The 23,748-nt window shown below is 54.4% G+C and overlaps 1 protein-coding gene across 2 annotated transcripts in view; it reads right to left on the bottom strand.

Moving 5' to 3' along the window:
* Positions 1–674: 674 nt before the first annotated feature.
* LOC139276932 (scm-like with four MBT domains protein 1) overlaps positions 675–23,748 on the bottom strand; it is a 65,268-nt gene continuing 42,194 nt past the window's right edge. The window contains exons 9-14 of one of the 2 annotated variants that reach the window (XM_070894930.1): positions 23,244–23,326; positions 12,667–12,793; positions 12,248–12,361; positions 12,044–12,086; positions 2,011–2,078; positions 675–1,132 (exon numbers count right to left, since the gene is read on the bottom strand). In XM_070894930.1, coding sequence (XP_070751031.1) covers positions 978–1,132; positions 2,011–2,078; positions 12,044–12,086; positions 12,248–12,361; positions 12,667–12,793; positions 23,244–23,326 — 590 coding nt within the window. In that variant the 3' untranslated portion in view covers positions 675–977. Of the gene's footprint in view, positions 1,133–2,010; positions 2,079–12,043; positions 12,087–12,203; positions 12,362–12,666; positions 12,794–23,243; positions 23,327–23,748 lie in introns of those variants that run through there. The other variant, XR_011595995.1, reaches the window with a different exon arrangement.

The raw sequence follows: 23,748 nt of genomic DNA, 5'->3' as shown, positions 1-23,748 counted from the left end.
GAGGGAGAGGGAAGAGAGAGGGAGAGGGAGTGGGAGGGAAGAAAGAGAGGGAGGGGGACGAGAGGGTGGAGTAGAGGGAGGGAGGGGGGGAAGAAAGGAAGAAAGGGAGGGGGGAAGGGAAGAAAGGGAGGGGGGAAGGGAAGAGAGGGAGGGAGGGGGGGAAGACAGGGAGGGAGTGGAGGAAGAGAGGGAGGGAGGGGGGGAAGAGAGGGAGGGAGGGGGGAAGAGAGGGAGGGAGGGGGGAAGAGAGGGAGGGAGGGGGGAAGAGAGGGAGGGAGGGGGGGGAAGAGAGGGAGGGAGGGGCGGAAGAGAGGGAGGGAGAGGCGGAAGAGAGGGAGGGAGGGGGGAGAAGAGGGAGGGAGGGGGGAAGAGAAGGAGGGAGGGAGGGGGGTAAGAGAAGGATGGAGTGAGGGGGGTGAGAAGGAGGGAGGGGGGAGAAGAAGGGAGGGGGGAGAGAAGGAGGGAGGGGGAGAGAAGGATGGAGGGGGAGAGAAGGATGGAGGGGGAGAGAAGGAGGGAGGGGGGAAGAGAAGGAGGGAGGGGGAGAGAAGGATGGAGGGGGAGAGAAGGATGGAGGGGAGAGAAGGAGGGAGGGGGAGAGAAGGAGGGAGGGGGGAGAGAAGGAGGGAGGGGGGAGAGAAGAAGGGAGGGGGAGAGAAGGAGGGAGGGGGGAGAGAAGGAGGGAGGGGGGAGAGAAGGAGGGAGGGGGGAGAGAAGGAGGGAGGGGGGAGAGGAGTCGGTGCCAGGGAATGGGGTCAGAGCCAGGGGGCGGGGTCAGGGGAGGAGTCGATGCCAGAGGGTGGGGTCAGTGCCAGGAGCGGGGTCAGGGGAGGAGTCGGTGCCAGGGGATGGGGTCAGAGCCAGGGAGCGGGGTCAGTGCCAGGGGGACGGAGTCACTGCCGGGGCTGGTGCTGGGGTCGGTGCCAGAGGGGCGGGGTCAGTGCCAGGGGGGCAGGGTCAGTGCCGTGTGCGGAAACTCAGACAATGCAAACCTCCCTCAGGACCAGCAGGCAGTTCCCGGGTCCTACCGCCTGCGGCAGTTCGGCGATGCGACCTTTGTTGAGGTACGGTCCTGAGAAGCAGCGATGGTTGAAGTAGATCTTGGGGCAGTAATATCTCGCGTTACTCAACCCTGATTCAATAAAAGGAGCCATCAGACAGTCACACAATGGAAATCCAAGGAGCAGAGAGCACCTCAGTCACGGAACTGCAATCCACGGCCGCTTTACACCACAAGGGTTTTTACATGAATCTGCCATAAGAATTATTACCCAACGTTACGGAGGGAGATGGCACACCGTGAGCTACTGTTTACAGAATCACACCATCATTCTTTTTTCAGTATTAAAATCAATATTCAAATCATGCACCAGTTCACTGACACTGGTGTAATTCACTCACTAAAAATAGCATGGACCCCCCCTTCCCCCTGGACAGCACAGACCCCCCCCCCCCCCCCCCCCCCCGCTGGACAGCAAGGCTCCCCCCCCTCCCAATTGGACAGCATGGTCCCCCCCCCCGACCCCCCATTCGCATTCGACAGCATGGTACACCCCCCCTCCTCCCCATTGGACAGCACGGCCCCCCACCCCCACCACTGGACAGCACGGTCCCTCCCTCCCCCACTGGACAGCACGGTTCCCCCCACCCCCCCCGCATTGGACAGCACGGTCCCTCCCCCCCCACTGGACAGCAAAGACCCCCCCCTGCCCCCACTGGACAGTACAGACCCCCCCTGCCCCCACTGGACAGCACAGACCTCCCCCCTACCCCACTGGACATAGCACGGGCACCCACCTCCCCCCCCACGGAAAAGATCTGCAATTATATTCATGTATAACTTTGTCAGAAATGTGCAGTTTGTTCAGATAAACGTGCCATTTAGGTTAACTGTCGGGATCTCATGCTAATGCAACCTACAGCAATTGATGCAGTGTGTGCATGGAGGCATATGGCCGAGGTTCGAATGGTCTCTCTCTGACCCACACCACGAGAAGCAAAGTCTCTTACCTGAATCATGCAGTGAGAAAATGAAGTCTTGATTCTTGAAACCATCAGAGACTCTTGGAGTGTTTACTCTACAATACACAGCAAAAGCACAATCTTACTCCATAACGCAACAGATTCAAATCACCAAAACCCAACATTGGCCCCACACTCTCACCACTAAACCACACAATTGGTTCGGATACATTTTTCTCTCAATTCCAGACTCCAGTTTGATGACATTTCTGTACTCCCAGCCCTATTCCTGGGTCAGCTCCCGGCCTCGGCTCGCCCCTGCTCCAGATGTGGCATCGGAATACAATGAAGAACATAATAAATAGGAGCTGGAAGCAGCCATTTGGCCCTTTGAGTCTGTTCCGCCATTCAACAAGATCATGGCTGATCTTCTACCTCAACTCCAACTTCCCACACCGTCCCCATATCCCATAATTCCCCAATTTTTTTTGAATATAGTCAACAACTGAGCAGCCGCAGCTCTCTGGGATAGAGAATTTAAAAGATTCACAACCTTTTTTTTTATATGTTTCATGATAGAAGACACTAAAAACATTCCCATTATGGATAATCAAGGGGCTATAGGGAAAGAGGAACTTAATACAATCACTAAAGAAGTAGTACTCGGTAAAATAGTGGGACTAAAGGTGGACAAGTCCCCTGGACCTGATGCCCTGCATCCTAGGGTCTTAAAAGAAGTGGTTGCAAAGCAAGTGTATGCATTGGTTGTAATCTACCAACATTCCCTGGATTCTGGGGAGGTCCCAGCAGATTGAAAACTGCAAATGTATTTAAAAAAGGAGGCAGACAGAAAGGAGGGAACTATAGACCACTTAGCCTAACATCTGTCGTTGGGAAAATGTTGAAGTCCATTATTAAGGAAGCAGTAGCAGGACATTTGGAAAAGCATAGTTCAATTAAGCAGAGTCAACATGGTTTTATTAAAGGGAAATAATGTTTGATAAATTTGCTGGAGTTCTTTGAGGATGTGACAACCAGGGTGGATAAGGGGGAACAAGTAGATGTGGTGTATTTGGATTTCCAGAGCCATTCGATATGGTGCCACATAAAAGGTTTCTGCATGGGGTTGGGGGTAATATATTAGCATGGATAGAGGATTGGCTAACTAACAGAAAACAGAGAGTCGGGATGAATGGGTCATTTTCCGGTTGGTAAACAGTAACTGGTGGGGTGCCGCAGGGACTGGTGCTGGGGCCTTAACTATTTACAATCTATATTAATGACTTGGCTGAAGGGACCAAGTGTAATATAGCCAAATTTGCTGATGATATAAAATAGGTGGGAAAACAAGTTGTGAAGCAGATGCAAAGAATCTGCAAAGGGATATAGACAGGCTAAGTGAGTGGGCAAACATTTGGCAGATGAAGTATAATGTGGGAAAATGTGAGGTTATCCACTTTGACAGAAAAAATAGGAAAGCAAATTATTATTTAAATGGAGAAAAATTGCAAAGTGCTACAGTATAGAGGGGCCTGGGAGTCTTTTTGCATGAAACACAAAAAGTTAGTATGCAGGTACAGCAAGTAATCAGGAAGGCAAATGGAATGTATGCCTTTATTGCAAGGGGGAGAGAGTATAAAAGCAGAGACGTCCTGCTACAACTGTACAGGGTATTGGTAAGGCCACACCAAGAGTACTGCGTACAGTTTTGGTCTCTGTATTTAAGGAAATATATACTTGCCTTGGAGGCTGTTCAGAGAAGGTTCACTGGGTTGATTCCGGAGATGAGGGGCTTGATTTATGAAGATAGGTTGAGTAGGTTGGGCCTATACACGTTGGAGTTCAGAAGAATGAGAGGAGATCTTATCGAAACATATAAGATAATGAGGGGGCTCGACAAGGGGGATGCAGAGAGGATATTTCCATTCTTAGGTAAACTAAAACTAGGGGGCATAGTCTCAGAATAAGGGGCCTCCCATTTAAAACTGAGATGAGGAGAAATTTCTTCTCTCAGAGGATTGTAAATCTGTGGAATTCTCTGCCCCAGAGAGCCATTTAAGGCGGAGATAGACAGTTTTTGAGTAATAAAATAGTAAAGGGTTATGGGGAGGGGGCAGGGAAGTGGAGCTGGGTCCATGATCAGATCAGCCATGATCTTATTGAATGGCAGAGCAGGCTCGAGGGGCCAGGTGGCCTACTCCTGCTTCTTATATTCTTATGATATTATAAAACACCGCGAGCTCTCTCACTGACCCCGTGAGTTCTTTTACTGACCCCGGGAACACCGCGAGCTCTCACTGACCCCGGGAACACCCCGAGCTCAATCACTGATCCTGGTAACACCGTGAGCTCTCTCACTGACCCCGCGAACACCGTGAGCTCTCTCACTGACCCCGGGACCACCGCGAGTTCTCTCACTGACCCCGGAAACTCCATGAGCTCTCACTGACCCCGGGAACACCCCAAGCTCTCTCACTGACCCCGGGAACACTGCGAGCTCACTCACTGACCCCGGGAACACCGTGAGCTCTCTCACTGACCCCGGGAACACCGTGAGCTCTCTCACTGACCCCGGGAACACCGTGAGCTCTCTCACTGACCCCGGGAACACCGTGAGCTCTCTCACTGACCCCGGGAACACCGTGAGTTCTCTCACTGACCCCGGGAACACCGCGAGCTCTCTCACTGACCCTGGGAACACTGCGAGCTCTCACTGACCCCGGTAACACCACGAGCTCTCTCCCAAGTGAGTTCTCACTGACACCGGGAACACCCTGAGCTCTTTCACTGACCCCGAGAACACTGTGAGCTCTCTCACTGACCCAGTGAGCTCTCTCACTGACCCCGGGAAAACCACGAGCTCTCTCACTGACCCAGTGAGCTCTCACTGACCCCGGGAACACCCTGAGCTCTTTCACTGACCCCGGGAACATTGTGAGCTCTCTCACTGACCCCGGGAACACCGTGAGCTCTCTCACTGACCCCGGGAACACCGTGAGCTCTCTCACTGACCCCGGGAACACTGTGAGCTCTCTCACTGACCCCGGGAAAACCACGAGCTCTCTCACTGACCCAGTGAGCTCTCACTGACCCCGGGAACACGCTGAGCTCTCTCACTGACCCTGGGAACACCGTGAGTTCTCTCACTGACCCTGGGAACACTGCGAGCTCTCACTGACCCCGGTAACACCACGAGCTCTCTCCCAAGTGAGTTCTCACTGACACCGGGAACACCCTGAGCTCTTTCAATGACCCCGAGAACACTGTGAGCTATCTCACTGACCCAGTGGGCTCTCTCACTGACCCCGGGAAAACCACGAGCTCTCTCACTGACCCAGTGAACTCTCACTGACCCCGGGAACACCCTGAGCTCTTTCACTGACCCCGGGAACATTGTGAGCTCTCTCACTGACCCTGGGAAAACCACGAGCTCTCTCACTGACCCCGGGAACACCCTGAGCTCTCTCACTGACCCTGGGAACACCGCGAGCACTCACTGACCCAGTGAGCTCTCTCACTGACCCCGGGAACACCCTGAGCTCTTTCACTGACCCCGGGAACACCATGAGCTCTCACTGACCCCGGGAACACCGCGAGCTCTCACTGACCCCGGGAACACCACGAGCTCTCACACTGACCCAGTGAGCTCTTTCACTGACGCCGGGAACACCGCGAGCTCACTCACTGACCCCGGGAACACCGTGAGCTCTCTCACTGACCCTGGGAACACCGTGAGCTCTCTCACTGATCCTGGGAAGACCGTGAGCTCACTCACTGATCCTGGGAACACCGCGAGCTCTCACTGACCCTGGGAACACCGTGAGTTCTCTCACTGACCCCGGGAACACCATGAGCTCTCTCACTGACAATGGGAACACCGTGAGTTCTCTCACTGACCCTGGGAACACCATGAGCTCACTCACTGACCCTGGGAACACCGCGAGCTCTCACTGACCCCGGGAACACTGCGAGCTCTCACTGACCCCGGGAAAACCACGGCCTCTCTCCCCAGTGAGCTCTCACTGACACCGGGAACACCCTGAGCTCTTTCACTGACACCGGGAACACTGTGAGCTCTCTCACTGACCCTGGGAACACCGTGAGTTCTCTCACTGACCCTGGGAACACCGTGAGTTCTCTCACTGACCTTGGGAACACCGCGAGCTCTCTCACTGACCCCGTGAGTTCTTTCACTGACCCCGGGAACACCCTGAGCTCTTTCACTGACCCTGGAAACACCGCGAACTCTCACTGACCCCAGGAACACCCTGAGCTATTTCACTGACCCTGGGAACACCGTGAGCTCTTTCACTGACCCCGGGAACACTGCGAGCTCTCACTGACCCCGGGGACACCACGAGCTCTCTCCCCAGTGAGCTCTCACTGACACCGGGAACACCCTGAGCTCTTTCACTGACCCTGGGAACACTGTGAGCTCTCTCACTGACCCCGGGAAAACCACGAGCTCTCTCACTGACCCAGTGAGCTCTCACTGACCCCGGGAACACCCTGAGCTCTTTCACTGACCCCGGGAACACCGTGAGCTCTCTCACTGACCCCGGGAACACCGCGCGCTCTCACTGACCCAGTGAGCTCTCTCACTGACCCCGGGAACACCATGAGCTCTCACTGACCCCGGGAACACCGCGAGCTCTCACTGACCCCGGGAACACCACGAGCTCTCTCACTGACCCAGTGAGCTCTTTCACTGACCCCGGGAACACCGTGAGCTCTCTCACTGACCCCGGGAACACCGTGAGCTCTCTCACTGACCCTGGGAACACCGTGAGTTCTCTCACTGACCCCGGGAACACCGTGAGCTCTCTCACTGACCCCGGGAACACCGTGAGTTCTCTCACTGACCCCGGGACCACCGTGAGCTCTTTCACTGACCCCGGGACCACCGCGAGTTCTCTCACTGACCCCAGAAACTCCATGAGCTCTCACTGACCCCGGGAACACCCCAAGCTCTCTCACTGACCCCGGGAACACCGCGAGCTCACTCACTGACCCCAGGAACACCGTGAGCTCTCTCACTGACCCCGGGAACACCGTGAGCTCTCTCACTGACCCCGGGAACACCGTGAGCTCTCTCACTGACACCGGGAACACCGTGAGCTCTCTCACTGACCCTGGGAACACCGTGAGTTCTCTCACTGACCCCGGGAACACCGCGAGCTCTCTCACTGACCCTGGGAACACTGCGAGCTCTCACTGACCCCGGTAACACCACGAGCTCTCTCCCAAGTGAGTTCTCACTGACACCGGGGACACCCTGAGCTCTTTCACTGACCCCGCGAACACTGTGAGCTCTCTCACTGACCCAGTGAGCTCTCTCACTGACCCCGGGAAAACCACGAGCTCTCTCACTGACCCAGTGAGCTCTCACTGACCCCGGGAACACCCTGAGCTCTTTCACTGACCCCGGGAACATTGTGAGCTCTCTCACTGACCCCGGGAAAACCACGAGCTCTCTCACTGACCCAGTGAGCTCTCACTGACCCCGGGAACACCCTGAGCTCTTTCACTGACCCTGGGAACACTGTGAGCTCACTCACTGACCCCGGGAACACCGTGAGCTCTCTCACTGACCCCGGGAACACCGTGAGGTCTCTCACTGACCCTGGGAACACCGTGAGTTCTCTCACTGACCCCGGGAACACCGTGAGCTCTCTCACTGACCCCGGGAACACCGCGAGTTCTCTCACTGATCCCGGAAACACCATGAGCTCTCACTGACCCCGGGAACACCCCAAGCTCTCTCACTGACCCCGGGAACACTCCGAGCTCTCTCACTGACCCCGGGAACACCGCGAGCTCACTCACTGACCCCGGGAACACCGCAAGCTCACTCACTGACCCCGTGAGTTCTTTCACTGACCCGGTGAGCTCTCTCACTGACCCCGGGAACACCCTGGGCTCTTTCATTGATCCTGGGAACACCGCGAGCTCTCACTGACCCCGGGAACACCCTGAGCTCTTTCACTGACCCTGGGAACACCGTGAGCTCTCTCACTGACCCCGTGAACACCGTGAGCACTCTCACTGACCCCGGGAACACTGCGAGATCTCACTGACCCCGGGAACACCACGAGCTCTCTCCCCAGTGAGCTCTCTCACTGACACTGGGAACACCCTGAGCTCTTTCATTGACCCCAGGAACACTGTGACCTCTCTCACTGACCCCGGGAACTCCCTGGAGATCTTTCACTGACCCTGGGAACACCGTGAGCTCTCTCACTGACCCTGGGAACACCGTGAGTTCTCTCACTGACCCTGGGAACACCGTGAGCTCTCTCACTGACCCCGGGAACAATGCGAGCTCTCACTGACCCCGGGAACACCACGAGCTCTCTCCCCAGTGAGCTCTCTCACTGACACCGGGAACACCCTGAGCTCTTTCACTGACCCCGGGAACACTGTGAGCTCTCTCACTGACACCGGGAACACCCTGAGCTCTTTCACTGACCCCAGGAACACTGTGAGCTCTCTCACTGACCCCGGGAACACCCTGAGCTCTTTCACTGACCCTGGGAACACCGTGAGCTCTCTCACTGACCCTGGGAACACCGTGAGTTCTCTCACTGACCCTGGGAACACCGTGAGCTCTCTCACTGACCCCGGGAACACTGCGAGCTCTCACTGACCCCATGAACACCACGAGCTCTCTCACTGACCCAGTGAGCTCTCTCACTGACCCCGGGAACACCCTGAGCTCTTTCACTGACCCTGGGAACACTGTGAGCTCACTCACTGACCCCGGGAACACCGTGAGCTCTCTCACTGACCCCGGGAACACCGTGAGGTCTCTCACTGACCCTGGGAACACTGTGAGTTCTCTCACTGACCCCGGGAACACCGTGAGCTCTCTCACTGACCCCGGGAACACCGCGAGTTCTCTCACTGATCCCGGAAACACCATGAGCTCTCACTGACCCCGGGAACACCCCAAGCTCTCTCACTGACCCCGGGAACACTCCGAGCTCTCTCACTGACCCCGGGAACACCGCGAGCTCACTCACTGACCCCGGGAACACCGCAAGCTCACTCACTGACCCCGTGAGTTCTTTCACTGACCCGGTGAGCTCTCTCACTGACCCCGGGAACACCCTGGGCTCTTTCATTGATCCTGGGAACACCGCGAGCTCTCACTGACCCCGGGAACACCCTGAGCTCTTTCACTGACCCTGGGAACACCGTGAGCTCTCTCACTGACCCCGTGAACACCGTGAGCACTCTCACTGACCCCGGGAACACTGCGAGATCTCACTGACCCCGGGAACACCACGAGCTCTCTCCCCAGTGAGCTCTCTCACTGACACTGGGAACACCCTGAGCTCTTTCATTGACCCCAGGAACACTGTGACCTCTCTCACTGACCCCGGGAACTCCCTGGAGATCTTTCACTGACCCTGGGAACACCGTGAGCTCTCTCACTGACCCTGGGAACACCGTGAGTTCTCTCACTGACCCTGGGAACACCGTGAGCTCTCTCACTGACCCCGGGAACAATGCGAGCTCTCACTGACCCCGGGAACACCACGAGCTCTCTCCCCAGTGAGCTCTCTCACTGACACCGGGAACACCCTGAGCTCTTTCACTGACCCCGGGAACACTGTGAGCTCTCTCACTGACACCGGGAACACCCTGAGCTCTTTCACTGACCCCAGGAACACTGTGAGCTCTCTCACTGACCCCGGGAACACCCTAAGCTCTTTCACTGACCCTGGGAACACCGTGAGCTCTCTCACTGACCCTGGGAACACCGTGAGTTCTCTCACTGACCCTGGGAACACCGTGAGCTCTCTCACTGACCCCGGGAACACTGCGAGCTCTCACTGACCCCATGAACACCACGAGCTCTCTCACTGACCCAGTGAGCTCTCTCACTGACCCCGGGAACACCCTGAGCTCTTTCACTGACCCCGGGAACACAGTGTGCTCTCTCACTGACCCCGGGAACACCGTGAGCTCTCTCACTGACCCAGTGAGCTCTCTCACTGACCCTGGGAAGACCGCGAGCTCACTCACTGACCCCGGGAACACCGCGAGCTCACTCACTGACCCCGGGAACACCGTGAGCTCTCTCACTGACCCAGGGAACACCATGAGCTCACTCACTGACCCCGGGAACACCGTGAGCTCTCACTGACCCCGGGAACACCGCGAGCTCTCTCACTGACCCAGTGAGCTCTCTCACTGACCCCGGGAACACCGTGAGTTCTCTCACTGACCCCGGGAACACCATGAGTTCTCTCACTGACCCCGGAAACACCGTGAGCTCTCACTGACCCCGGGAATACCATGAGCTCTCTCACTGACCCCGGGAACACTGCGAGATCTCACTGACCCCATGAACACCACGAGCTCTCTCACTGACCCAGTGAGCTCTCTCACTGACCCCGGGAACACCCTGAGCTCTTTCACTGACCCCGGGAACACCGTGAGCTCTCTCACTGACCCCGGGAACACCGTGAGCTCTCTCACTGACCCAGTGAGCTCTCTCACTGACCCTGGGAGCACCGCGAGCTCACTCACTGACCCCGGGAACACCACGAGCTCTCTCCCCAGTGAGCTCTCTCACTGACACCGGGAACACCCTGAGCTCTTTCACTGACCCCGGGAACACTGTGAGCTCTCTCACTGACCCTGGGAACATCGTGAGCTCTCTCACTGACCCCGGGAACACCGTGAGCTAACTCACTGACCCCGTGAGCTCTCACTGACCCAAGAAACACCATGAGCTCTCACTGACCCCGGGACACCGCGAGCTCTCACTGACCCTGGGAACACCGTGAGCTCTCTCATTGATTGACCCAGTGAGCTCACTCACTGACCCCGGGAACACCGTGAGCTCTCACTGACTCCGGGAACACCGCGAGCTCTCACTGACCCAGTGAGCTCTCACTGACCCCGGGAACACCACGAGCTCTCTCACTGACCCCGCGAGCTCACACACTGACCCCGGGAACACCGTGAGCTCACTCACTGACCCCGGGAACACCGTGAGCTCTCACTGACCCCGTGAGCTCTCACTGACCCCGGGAACACCACGAGCTCTCTCACTGACCCCGCGAGCTCACTCACTGACCCCGGGAACACCGTGAGCTCACTCACTGACCCCGGGAACACCGTGAGCCCTCACTGACCCCGGGAACACCGTGAACTCTCACTGACCCCGCGAGCTCACTCACTGACCCCGGGAACACCGTGAGCTCACTCACTGACCCCGGGAACACCGTGAGCCCTCACTGACCCCGGGAACACCGTGAACTCTCACTGACCCCGCGAGCTCACTCACTGACCCCGGGAACACCGTGAGCTCACTCACTGACCCCGGGAACACCGTGAGCTCACTCACTGACCCCGGGAACACCGTGAGCCCTCACTGACCCCGGGAACACCGTGAACTCTCACTGACCCCGCGAGCTCACTCACTGACCCCGGGAACACCGTGAGCTCACTCACTGACCCCGGGAACACCGTGAGCTCTCACTGACCCCGGGAACACCGTGAGCTCTCACTGACCCCGGGAACACCGTGAGCACTCACTGACCCCGCGAGCTCACTCACTGACCCCCGGAACACCCCAAGCTCTCTCACTGACCCCCGGAACACCCATAGCTCTCTCACTGACCCCGTAAACACCGCAAGCTCTCTCACTGACCCCGGGAAACTCTCTCTCATTGACCTCGGGAAAGACTCTTTCACTTGGCGACTGTATTGTCCATAGAAAACATTAAACATACTCGCGCTGGCAATTGGTCTCTTTGTTCCTCGTGCAAAGTAATGGTGATTTAATCATTTCATTGCATTTTTTGCCTCAATGATGTAAGTGCTTGCAATGTGATCATTGCTGCTGTGCATTTATTGATTTGCTGTAATTCACAAACAATAGGTGAGAGGGCCTGCGACTAAGAAACAACATTTCTGTACATGTCTGAGTTGCTGTGGTTGCCATGGACTGGAAACAACACACAGCACAGCTTAATCCAAAAGTTCAAATGGTTCCCCAACTCAAGGTTGTCATTTGTTACATTAGTTTGAGGAACTTCACCATGAACCTTTTTCTGCCACTTACTGTTTCTCTGGCTGGACCACTGCGACCTTCTTGTATTTGGTGACTGCAAAAAGAGAAAAATAGGCCAAGATTATTGAAGGAGTAAAATCCTGATGTCCCCAGTAAAAACAGGAACATATTTAAAACACGGAAGTATGTGAGGAAAAGAGAGGCATATTACTGTATGATGGAGTGTGGCTCATTGCCACAGCTTCTCTGCATTACCAATTAGTTTCCGTGGAGCTTGAAGGGGGAATCCATTGGTCTCACACCAGCCGACTGGGAAAATCTCCATTGACTCTGCGTGCACAATGATTTCTGGGATTGGCTCCTTTGAACCTGCCAATAAGTTATACAGAAATTAATAAAAATACTATGTAAATTATTTGTTATATTTCTTTTGTCTCCCGATGCTCCCATGTCTGAATACTAAAGCCTCGATCAGAACAAACCCCCCCATGCACGTCCCCTCAACCCACTGGCCATCATCACCCCCATCCACCTTCACTATTGCCTCCCCCCACCCCACCCCCCTCAGCCACCGTCACCACCTCGCGCTCTCGCCCCATCCCTACTGCCCGTCCTCAATCCCCCAGCTGCGCCCCATCCCCTCACCACCCCCGCATGCCCATGCGCAACCTCACCCTCCAGATGTAGCCAGATGTATTGGCCCTTAAACTTGGTAACTGTGGCGACACAAATCTCTCCTGGACGTAGTGGGTTGGCTGCTTCCAGCTTCATATTCTCCTGCAATCCATGGTCGAGGGGCGGCTAGAGGAAAGGGGAACTTGTATTTATACAGCAGCTTATCACGGCTTCAGACATCCCGACTAGCTTACAACCAACAGATTATGTTTAAATTCAGCCACAGTAGTTACGGAGGCAGCAGTCATGGAGCAGAAGCAGGCAGCGACTGGATCGGCCAATGGGATCGCCCAATGGGCTGAGTCTGGATCGGCCATGTTTTTCTTTATTTATTCATGGGATGTGGGCATCTCTGGTAAGGCCAGCATTTATTGCCCATCCCTAAATGCCCTTGAGAAGGTGGTGATGATCCGCCCCCTTGAACCGCTGCAGTCCGTGTGGTGAAGGTGCACCCACAGTGCTGTCAGAGAGGGAGTTCCAGGATTTTAGCCCAGTGATGATGAAGGAACGGCGATATATTTCCAAGTTAGGATGGTGTGTAACTCAGAGGTATTGGCATTCCCAGGCACCTACTGCCTTTGTCCTTCTAAGTGGTAGAGGTCGCGGGTTTGGGAGGTGCTGCCGAAGAAGCCTTGGCTGGTTGCTGCAGTGCATCGTGTAGATAGTACACACTGCAGCCACGGTGCGTCGGTGGTGGAGGGGAGTAGATGTTTAAGCTGGGTGATCATCGCCTGGCACTTGTGTGATCTAAATAATACCTGCCATTTATCAGCCCAAACCTGGATGTTGTCCAGATCTTGCTGCATGCGGGGACGGACTGCTTCATTATCTGAAGAATTGAAAATGGAGCTGAAAACTGCAATCATCAGCGAGCATTGCATCATATACTGACTACACCGTCAGTTAAGTATACAGGAGGACTATGTAAACTAAATGGTACAATGTTAAAACGGGTGCAGGAACTGAGAGACCTGGGGGGTTCATATACTCAAACCGTTGAAATTGAAATAAGCTGTTAAATATCGCATATGGATCCTTGGCTTTATAAATAGTGGCAGAAAGTGCAAAACCAAGGGAGTTATGATAAACCTTTATAAAACACTGGGTAGGCTTCAGCTAGAGTATTGTATCCAATTCTGGACACCACACTGTAGGAGTTTTATTAGAATGGTACCAGGGATGAGGGCCTTAAGTTATGTGGAGAGAATGGAGAAGCTGGGGTTAGAGCAGAAATTACGGGTAGATTTAATAGAGCTGTCAAAAGGATGAGGGGTTCTAATAAAGTAAGGAGAAGCAGTTTCCAGAGACAGAAGAGTCAATAACCAAAGGACAGTTTTAAGGCGATTGACAAAAAAGAGGCACCACAAAATATTTTTTTATGCAGTGAGTTGTGATCTGGAACACACTGCTTGAAAGGGCGGTGGAAGCAGATTCAATAGTATCTTTAAAAAGGGAATTGGAGAAGTACTACTAAAGAGCAGGGGAGTAGGACTAGCTATTCAAGAAAGGGGAAAGGGATAAACCAGGAAACGACAGGCCAGTCAGCCACATCGGTGGTGGGAAAGTTATTATAAACCAGTATCAAGAACAAATTCAAATTTCATTTGGAAAGGCATGGTTTAATCATTGAGAGCCAGCATAGATTTGTTAAAAGCAAATCGTGTCTGAGTAACTTGATTGAGTTCTCTGATGAGGTAACAGAAGGTTGATCAAGGCAATGCAGTAGAGGTATATATGCACTGGATTTTGTGATCAGTGGCAAAGGAGCTCTCTGTTCATCACGCTGACAGCTGCCCACAGACTTTTTGTGGGCTTTTGAGTGGAACCTCACAGTCATCAGGTGTGTGTGAGCAACAGTGTGACACTTCAACCAATCAGATTGAAGAATTCTCAGTCAGACACGCATGAATTTTCCCATTGCATAGAGTGCGGGTTGATCAGCAGGTTGACAGTGCTGAAACTGACAGCACGTCGGTTACCCGCCTTCATCCCGCCGACTTCTGCATTTAACTCAGGCACATTTGCCAGTGCGCCACGGACCTGCTAAGAAGAGGTGCTTCATTGTAAATTCAAAGCAAAGATAGGAAATAAATGTATTGAAATCTGACTGAATGAACATTTTGTGAGAATGTAAATTCTCCGTGTAATCCTGTTCCAACCATCAGGAGCTATGCCACTTATGCAGAACTGGAGATGGTGGGAAAGGAGACAATGACTGGAACTGAATGATTAGCGGATATTTCAGACATTTAAAGATGTATATGTGATCTGCCAGGATTTGTTCCTGTGGCTCTATGTAAATAATTACAGTGGATGCTGGGGATCCTGTCTGTTTGGTGAACGGTATTTTTTAAATTTGGAACCTGACAGTTAAGAACATAAGAAATAGAAGCAGGAGTAGGCCATTTGGCCCCTCAAGCCTGCTCCGTCATTCAATAAGATCATGGACTCAGCTCCACTTCCCCACCCTCTCCCCATAACCCTTTACTCCCTTGTCGCTCAAAAATCTATCTATCTCCACCTTAAATATATTCAAATGACCCATCCTCCACTGCTCCCCTTGTTTTAGTCCCCGAGTTTTAGTTTCCTCTATGTGGAAATATCCTCTCTGCATCCACCTTGTCGATCCCCCTCATTGGGAAAGAAATTCCTCTCAAGAATTTCCCGCAGGCAAAGCACTAAGTAATAGACATAAAAAGCGCACTTACCTGAAGCTGCTGCATCCGCTCGAGATCCCGGTCCACAGGCCTCTTCTCCTTGCGCGTAGCAGCGTTTGCCCGTAGGGATGTGCGCAGGAGTCACGTGGGCTGGACACCCAATCACAGGTAAGTATTTTCTCATTCATAGTAATAGGAGAATCGTGAATTTATATCATGGGGAACAAAGAAATGGCAGACCAATTGATCAAATACTTTGGATCTGTCTTCAATAAGGAAGACACAAATAACCTTCTGGAAATACGAGGGGTTCGAGGGTGTAGCAGAAAGGAGGAACTGAAGGAAATCCTTATTAGTCAGGAAATTGTGTTAGCGAAATTGATGGGATTGAAGGCTGATAAATCCCCAGGGCCTGATAGTCTGCATCCCAGAGTACTTAAGGAAGTGGCCCTAGAAATAGTGGATGCATTGGTGATCATTTTCCAACATTCTATTGACTCTGGATCAGTTCCTATGGACTGGAGGATAGCTAATGTAATACCACTTTTCAAAAAAGGAAGGAGAGAAAAGGAATTATATAGACCGGAAAGCCCAACATCGGTGGTGGGGAAAATGTTGGAATCAATTATTAAAGATGAAATAGCAGCGCATTTGGAAAGCAGTGACAGGATCGGTCCAAGTCAACATGGATTTATGAAAGGGAAATCATGCCTGACAAATCTTCTCGAATTTTTTGAGGATGTAACTAGTAGAGTGGACAAGGGAGAACCAGTAGATGTGGTGCACTTGGACTTTCAAAAGGCTTTTGACAAGGTCCCACACAAGAGATTAGTGTGCAAAATTAAAGCACATGGTATTAGGGGTAATGTATTGACATGGATAGAGAACTGGTTGGCTGACAGGAAGCAGAGAGTCGGAATAAACGGGTCCTTTTCAGAATGGCAGGCAGTGACCAGTGTGGTGCCGCAGGGCTCAGTGCTGGGACCCCAGCTATTTACAATATACATCAATGATTTAGATGAAGGAATTGAATGTAATATCTCCAAGTTTGGAGATGACACTAAGCTGGGTGGCAGTGTGAGCTGTGAAGAGGATGCTAATAGACTGCAGGGTGACTTGGACAGGTTAGGTGAGTGGACAAATGCATGGCAGATGCAGTATAATGTGAGGTTATCCACTTTGGTGGCAAAAACAGGAAGACAGAATATTATCTGAATGATGACAGATTAGGAAAAGGGGAGGTGCACCGAGATCTGGGTGTCATGGTACATCAGTCATTGAAGTTTGGCATGCAGGTACAGCAGGCGGTGAAGAAGGCAAATGGCATGTTGGCCTTCATAGCAAGAGGATTTGAGTATAGGAGCAGGGAGGTCTTACTGCAGTTGTACAGAGCCTTGGTGAGGACACACCTGGAATATTGTGTTCAGTTTTGGTCCTCTAATCTGAGGAAGGACGTTCTTACTATTGAGGGAGTGCAGCGAAGGTTCACCAGATTGATTCCCGGGACGGCAGGACTGACATATGAGGAGAGACTGGATCAACTGGGCTTGTACCCACTGGAGTTTAGAAGAATGAGAGGAGATCTTACAGAAACATATAAAAATTCTGACGGGATTGGACAGGTTAGAGGCAGGAATAATGTTCCCATTGCTGGGGAGTTCCAGAGCCAGGGATCGCAGTCTAAGAATAAGGGGTAAAGCCATTTAGGTCCGAGATGAGGAGAAACTTCTTCACTCAGAGAGTGCTTAACCTGTGGAATTCTCTACTGCAGAAAGTTGTTCAGGCCAGTTCATAAGATATATTCAAAAGGGAGTTAGATATGGCCCTTATTGAGTGGCGGTGCAGGGCCTTTATACACTGGAGTTTAGAAGGATGAGAGGGTATCTCATAGAAACTTACAGGATTCTGACGGGACTGGGCAGGTTAGATGCGGGAAGAATGTTCCTGATGATGGGGAAGTCCAGAACCAGGGGACACAATCATAGGATAAGGGGTAGGCCATTTAGGACTGAGATGAGGAGAAACTTCTTCACTCAGAGAGTTGTTAACCTGTCTACCGCAGAGAGTTGTTGATGCCAGTTCATTGGATTTGTTCAAGAGGGAATTAGATATGGCCCTTACGGCTAAAGGGATCAAGGGGTAGGAGAGAAAGCAGGATAAGGGGTACTGAGGGAATGATCAGCCATGATCTTATTGAATGGCCTATTCCTGCACCTATTTTCTATGTTTCTATGAATGACCTGCTCCTGCACCTAATTTCTATGTTTCTATGAATCTCCTATTACTACGAATGAGAAAAACCCTAAAATGCAAAAACACTACACAAAACATTTAAAAGACACCTCACACAATACACTAATAGAAATTAAAGTTGTTATACATGTTTTTAAAGAAAAAAAATTGCTGATTTTTAATAAAAGTTAGGGTTTAAAATAACATTATCCGAGTGGGCAGGATTTTAACATAAATGTATTTTTTAAAATTTTATTTTAATCATGTTTTTTATAGGTTTTTAAACTCTTACTCCTGTAAAAGTAGGCTATGCGCCTGCTTTTTCAGGCGCAAGATTTTTGAGAACATTTGCCGGGCAAGATATGCGTAAATCCTGCTTCCAAGATGTCTACGATCTGTCAAGCTCCAGCTCGACAGGTCGGAAAAGCCAGTTTACAGCGCATGCACATTGCGTGCTGAAAACAATGCCTTCCCGGGTCCGTAGAAACTTTGTATGGGCCCAGGACATCGGAATTTCTACCCCATTATCTTATATGTTTCAATAAGATCACCTCTTTTTCTTCTGAACTCCAACGAGTATTGGCCCAACCTACTCAACCTATCTTCATAAGTCAACCCCCTCATCTCTGAAATCAACCTAGTGAACCTTCTCTGAACAGCCTCGAATGTAATTATATCCTTCCTTAAATACGGAGACCAAAACTGTACGCAGTACTCCAGGTGTGGCCTCACCAATACCCTGTACAGTTGTAGCAGGACTTCTCTGCTTTTATGCTCTATCCCCCTTGCAATAAAGGCCAACATTCCATTTGCCTTCCTGGTTACATGTTGTACCTGCATACTAACTTTTTGTGTTTCATGCACAAGGACCCCCAGGTCCCTCTGTACTGCAGCACTTTGCAATTTTTCTCCATTTAAATTATAATTTGCTTTTCTATTATTTCTGCCAAAGTGGATAACCTCACATTTTCCCACATTATACTCCATCTGCCAAATGTTTGCCGACTCACTTAGCCTGTCTATATCCCTTTGCAGATTTTTTTTGTGCCCTCTTCACAATTTGCTTTCCCGCCATCTTTGTATCATCAGTTATGTGCAGGATGTTTCTGCGCAGCTTCTAGTTTGTTGGGCTAGAAATTGGGTATTGCCCATTTTGAGGTGGTAAGCCTGGTTGGTCGGTAAGTTTAGTGCCTTGTGAAAGTTAGCGCCATCTACCATGAAATTCGGTTTCAGCACCCCAAGTGGGAAATGGATTGTTAAATCCATTTTTGCGCAATCGCTGCAATAAATTCCCAGAGTGAACGTGGATGAGGCGATGGTCGTCAAGACATTCCGGCACCAGCCACTTCTTAAAGGCGCAGTAAGATGAGTCCGCGCAGGCGCAGTTTCATCACTGTAGTCTGATCAGAGCGGGAAGGTGGCTGAGGGAGCCAGTCGCCAGCATGCCCACCGATTTTCGAACGCAGCCCATGAGGCATTAATCGAGGCTGTGGAGAGGCAATGGGGTGTCCTGCAGCCCGAGAGTGGCAGGAGGCCACCTCCAAGAGTTTTTAAGATGGTTGTGGAGGGAGGTGGCCCAGCACTTGCCGGCCAGGAGCATGGTGATCAGAACTGCGATACAATGTCGCAAGAAGTTCAACAACCTCAGTAGGGTCGTCAGGGTGAGTACCCTTTCTATGCCAAAATATGAACCTCACTGTCTCACACAATGTACAGTCTGTGCAGTATCTGCTCCTTCACTATGTGTATGGCATAGCTTGGTCACCATCTCCTTGTGGAACCACAGCCTTCTTACACACTGCTCCTCAGACATGTCCAGGTATGAGAACTGCTCCCGATAAACCCGTGGGGGGGACCAGGGGGGTAGGGCTTCCTGTCCCGACGCCTATGAGGTCTCATCATTCGTGGCCCCACATTTCCAAGCTCCCTTCACTGGAGACGCCACCTACCAAGTGCTTGGAAGAGACGACATGGCATGATAGCAATGCACCATGTAAATGCACACTTCAAATCGTTACTTAACTAAGTTTGACGACAATCAGCCGCAGCAATCCAAGAGGTTCTCGCACTATGCTATGTGGAGCACTCACTGTGATCTCTGATTAAGCCAGTTGCTCATCCCTTTAAATACCCTCCCGGCATCGCCCAAAGTAGTTGGGACCGCCTGGTTTCTCTGGTGTGTCCAGGCGCTGTCGGTAAGTAAGGTGCAAAAACCTAATATCGCGCGTACTGACATCATGATCTGGCTAAAGTTAGACGGCGAGGCGATAATTTTATCGCCGCCGGTAAAAGTCTATCAAATTTCCCAGGGGCAACTAAAATCTGTGTGACTAAAATCTGCACCCCACACACTCCCCCACTCCACCCCACACACTCCCCCACCCCACCCCACACACATACCCCCACTCCACCCCACACACTCCCCCACTCCACCCCACACACTCCCCCACTCCACCCCACACACTCCCCCACTCCACCCCACACACTCCCCCACTCCACCACCCCACCTCACATACATACCCCCACTCCACCCCACACACTCCCCCACTCCACCCCACACACATACCCCCACTCCACCCCGCACACTCCCCCACTCCACCCCGCACACTCCCCCACTCCACCCCGCACACTCCCCCACTCCACCCCGCACACTCCCCCACTCCACCCCGCACACTACCCCACACGCTCCCCCACCCCACACGCTCCCCCACTCCACTCCACACGCTCCCCCACTCCACCCCACACGCTCCCCCACCCCACACACTCCCCCACTCCACCCCACACACTCCCCCACTCCACCCCACACACTCCCCCACTCCACCCCACACACTCCCCCACTCCACCACCCCACCTCACATACATACCCCCACTCCACCCCACACACTCCCCCACTCCACCCCACACACATACCCCCACTCCACCCCGCACACTCCCCCACTCCACCCCGCACACTCCCCCACTCCACCCCGCACACTCCCCCACTCCACCCCGCACACTCCCCCACTCCACCCCGCACACTCCCCCACTCCACCCCGCACACTCCCCCACTCCACCCCGCACACTACCCCACACGCTCCCCCACCCCACACGCTCCCCCACTCCACCCCGCACGCTCCCCCACTCCACCCCGCACGCTCCCCCACTCCACCCCGCACGCTCCCCCACTCCACCCCGCACGCTCCCCCACTCCACCCCGCACGCTCCCCCACACGCTCCCCCACCCCACACGCTCCCCCACTCCACCCCACACGCTCCCCCACTCCACCCCACACGCTCCCCCACTCCACCCCACACGCTCCCCCACTCCACCCCACACGCTCCCCCACTCCACCCCACACGCTCCCCCACTCCACCCCACACGCTCCCCCACTCCACCCCACACGCTCCCCCACTCCACCCCACACGCTCCCCCATCCCACCCCACCCCACACTCCCCCACCCCACCCCACACACTCCCCCACCCCACACTCCCCCACCCCACACTCCCCCACTCCACCCCACACACTCCCCCACTCCACCCCACACACTCCCCCACCCCACCCCACACACTCCCCCACCCCACCCCACACACTCCCCCACCCCACCCCACACACTCCCCCACTCCACCCCACACACTCCCCCACTCCACCCCACACACTCCCCCACTCCACCCCACACACTACCCCACTCCACCCCACACACTACCCCACTCCACCCCACACACTCCCCCACTCCACCCCACACCACACACTCCCCCACTCCACCCCACATACATACCCCCACTCCACCCCACACACTCCCCCACTCCACCCCACACACTCCCCCACCCCACCCCACACACATACCCCCACTCCACCCCACACACTCCCCCACCCCACCCCACACACTCCCCCACCCCACCCCACACTCCCCCACTCCACCCCACACACTCCCCCACTCCACCCCACACACTCCCCCACTCCACCCCACACACTCCCCCACTCCACCCCACACACTCCCCCACTCCACCCCACACACTCCCCCACTCCACCCCACACACTCCCCCACTCCACCTCACACACTCCCCCACTCCACCCCACACACTCCCCCACTCCACCCCACACACTCCCCCACTCCACCCCACACCACACACTCCCCCACTCCACCCCACACCACACACTCCCCCACTCCACCCCACACACTCCCCCACTCCACCCCACACACTCCCCCACCCCACCCCACACACATACCCCCACTCCACCCCACACACTCCCCCACCCCACCCCACACACTCCCCCACTCCACCCCACACTCCCCCACTCCACCCCACACACTCCCCCACTCCACCCCACACACTCCCCCACTCCACCCCACACACTCCCCCACTCCACCCCACACACTCCCCCACTCCACCCCACACACTCCCCCACTCCACCCCACACACTCCCCCACTCCACCCCACACACTCCCCCACTCCACCCCACACACTCCCCCACTCCACCCCACACACTCCCCCACTCCACCCCACACACTCCCCCACTCCACCCCACACACTCCCCCACTCCACCCCACACACTCCCCCACTCCACCCCACACACTCCCCCACTCCACCCCACACACCCACCCACCCCACACACTCCCCCACTCCACCCCACACACTCCCCCACTCCACCCCACACACTCCCCCACTCCACCCCACACACTCCCCCACTCCACCCCACACACTCCCCCACTCCACCCCACACACTCCCCCACTCCACCCCACACACTCCCCCACTCCACCCCACACACTCCCCCACTCCACCCCACACACTCCCCCACTCCACCCCACACACTCCCCCACTCCACCCCACACACTCCCCCACTCCACCCCACACACTCCCCCACTCCACCCCACACACTCCCCCACTCCACCCCACACACTCCCCCACTCCACCCCACACACTCCCCCACTCCACCCCACACACTCCCCCACTCCACCCCACACACTCCCCCACTCCACCCCACACACTCCCCCACCCCACCCCACAAACTCCCCCACCCCACCCCACACCCCACCCCACACTCCCCCCACCCCACCCCACACACTCCCCCACTCCACCCCACACACTCCCCCACTCCACCCCACACACTCCCCCACTCCACCCCACACACTCTTCCCCCACACACTCCCCCACTCCACCCCACACACTACCCCACTCCACCCCACACACTACCCCACACACTCCCCCACTCCACCCCACACACTCCCCCACTCCACCCCACACACTCCCCCACTCCACCCCACACACTCCCCCACTCCACCCCACACACTCCCCCACTCCACCCCACACACTCCCCCACTCCACCCCACACACTCCCCCACTCCCCCAAACTCCCCCACTCCCCCCCACACACTCCCCCACTCCACCCCACACACTCCCCCACTCCACCCCACACACTCCCCCACTCCACCCCACACACTCCCCCACTCCACCCCACACACTCCCCCACTCCACCCCACACACTCCCCCACCTCCCACACACTCCCCCACCTCCCACACACTCCCCCATCCAACACACTCCCCCATCCAACACACTCCCCCACCCTCCCCCACCTCCCCCCACACTCCCCCACACTCCCCCACACCTCCCACACACCTCCCACACACTCCCCCACCTCCTACACACTCCCCCACCCCACACAGATCACCACCCCACACACTTGTTTCCCTGACTGTGACACTTACAGAGGGGAAGCAGTGTTCCGGTGCAGCCTTGGAGTCAGACTTCTTCAGATAATCCGCCCAGTCAAAATCCTGTCCAGGAAACCCTGAGGGCATTGATTAAACACAGACACATGAGTTCAGGTTACCTTTCCATCTTATCAACTTAGATATTTGTAGATTAGCTTTCTGCATACCTGCAACTTGTGCAGCTTTCAATAAAAAGAACCTTCTGTCAACCTTTCATTCAATCAAATATTTCACAATACAGAGTCTGTCGCAGTCAAACAGCAGAATCTACACAGCTCCCCACACAGCAGCTCTTCTCTCTTTAAACCATCAGTCAACCTGTCATTTAGACCACCTGTGGCTTGCGAGCATAATATGGTGTCTGGAAAGTATTTCCACTGTAATTCGCCTTTAATGGTACTCCACCTGCTGAATACAGAGGCAGGTAAATGGGGTTGAGATACAGATCAGTAATGATCTAACTGAATGGTGTAAGAGGCTCGAGGGGCTAAATGGCCTC

This window comes from Pristiophorus japonicus, chromosome 12 (genome assembly GCF_044704955.1).
Source record: "Pristiophorus japonicus isolate sPriJap1 chromosome 12, sPriJap1.hap1, whole genome shotgun sequence".
Lineage (NCBI taxonomy): Eukaryota > Metazoa > Chordata > Chondrichthyes > Pristiophoridae > Pristiophorus > Pristiophorus japonicus.
Note: the sequence above shows the minus strand (reverse complement) of the source record. Positions and strands in the feature narration are given on the sequence as shown.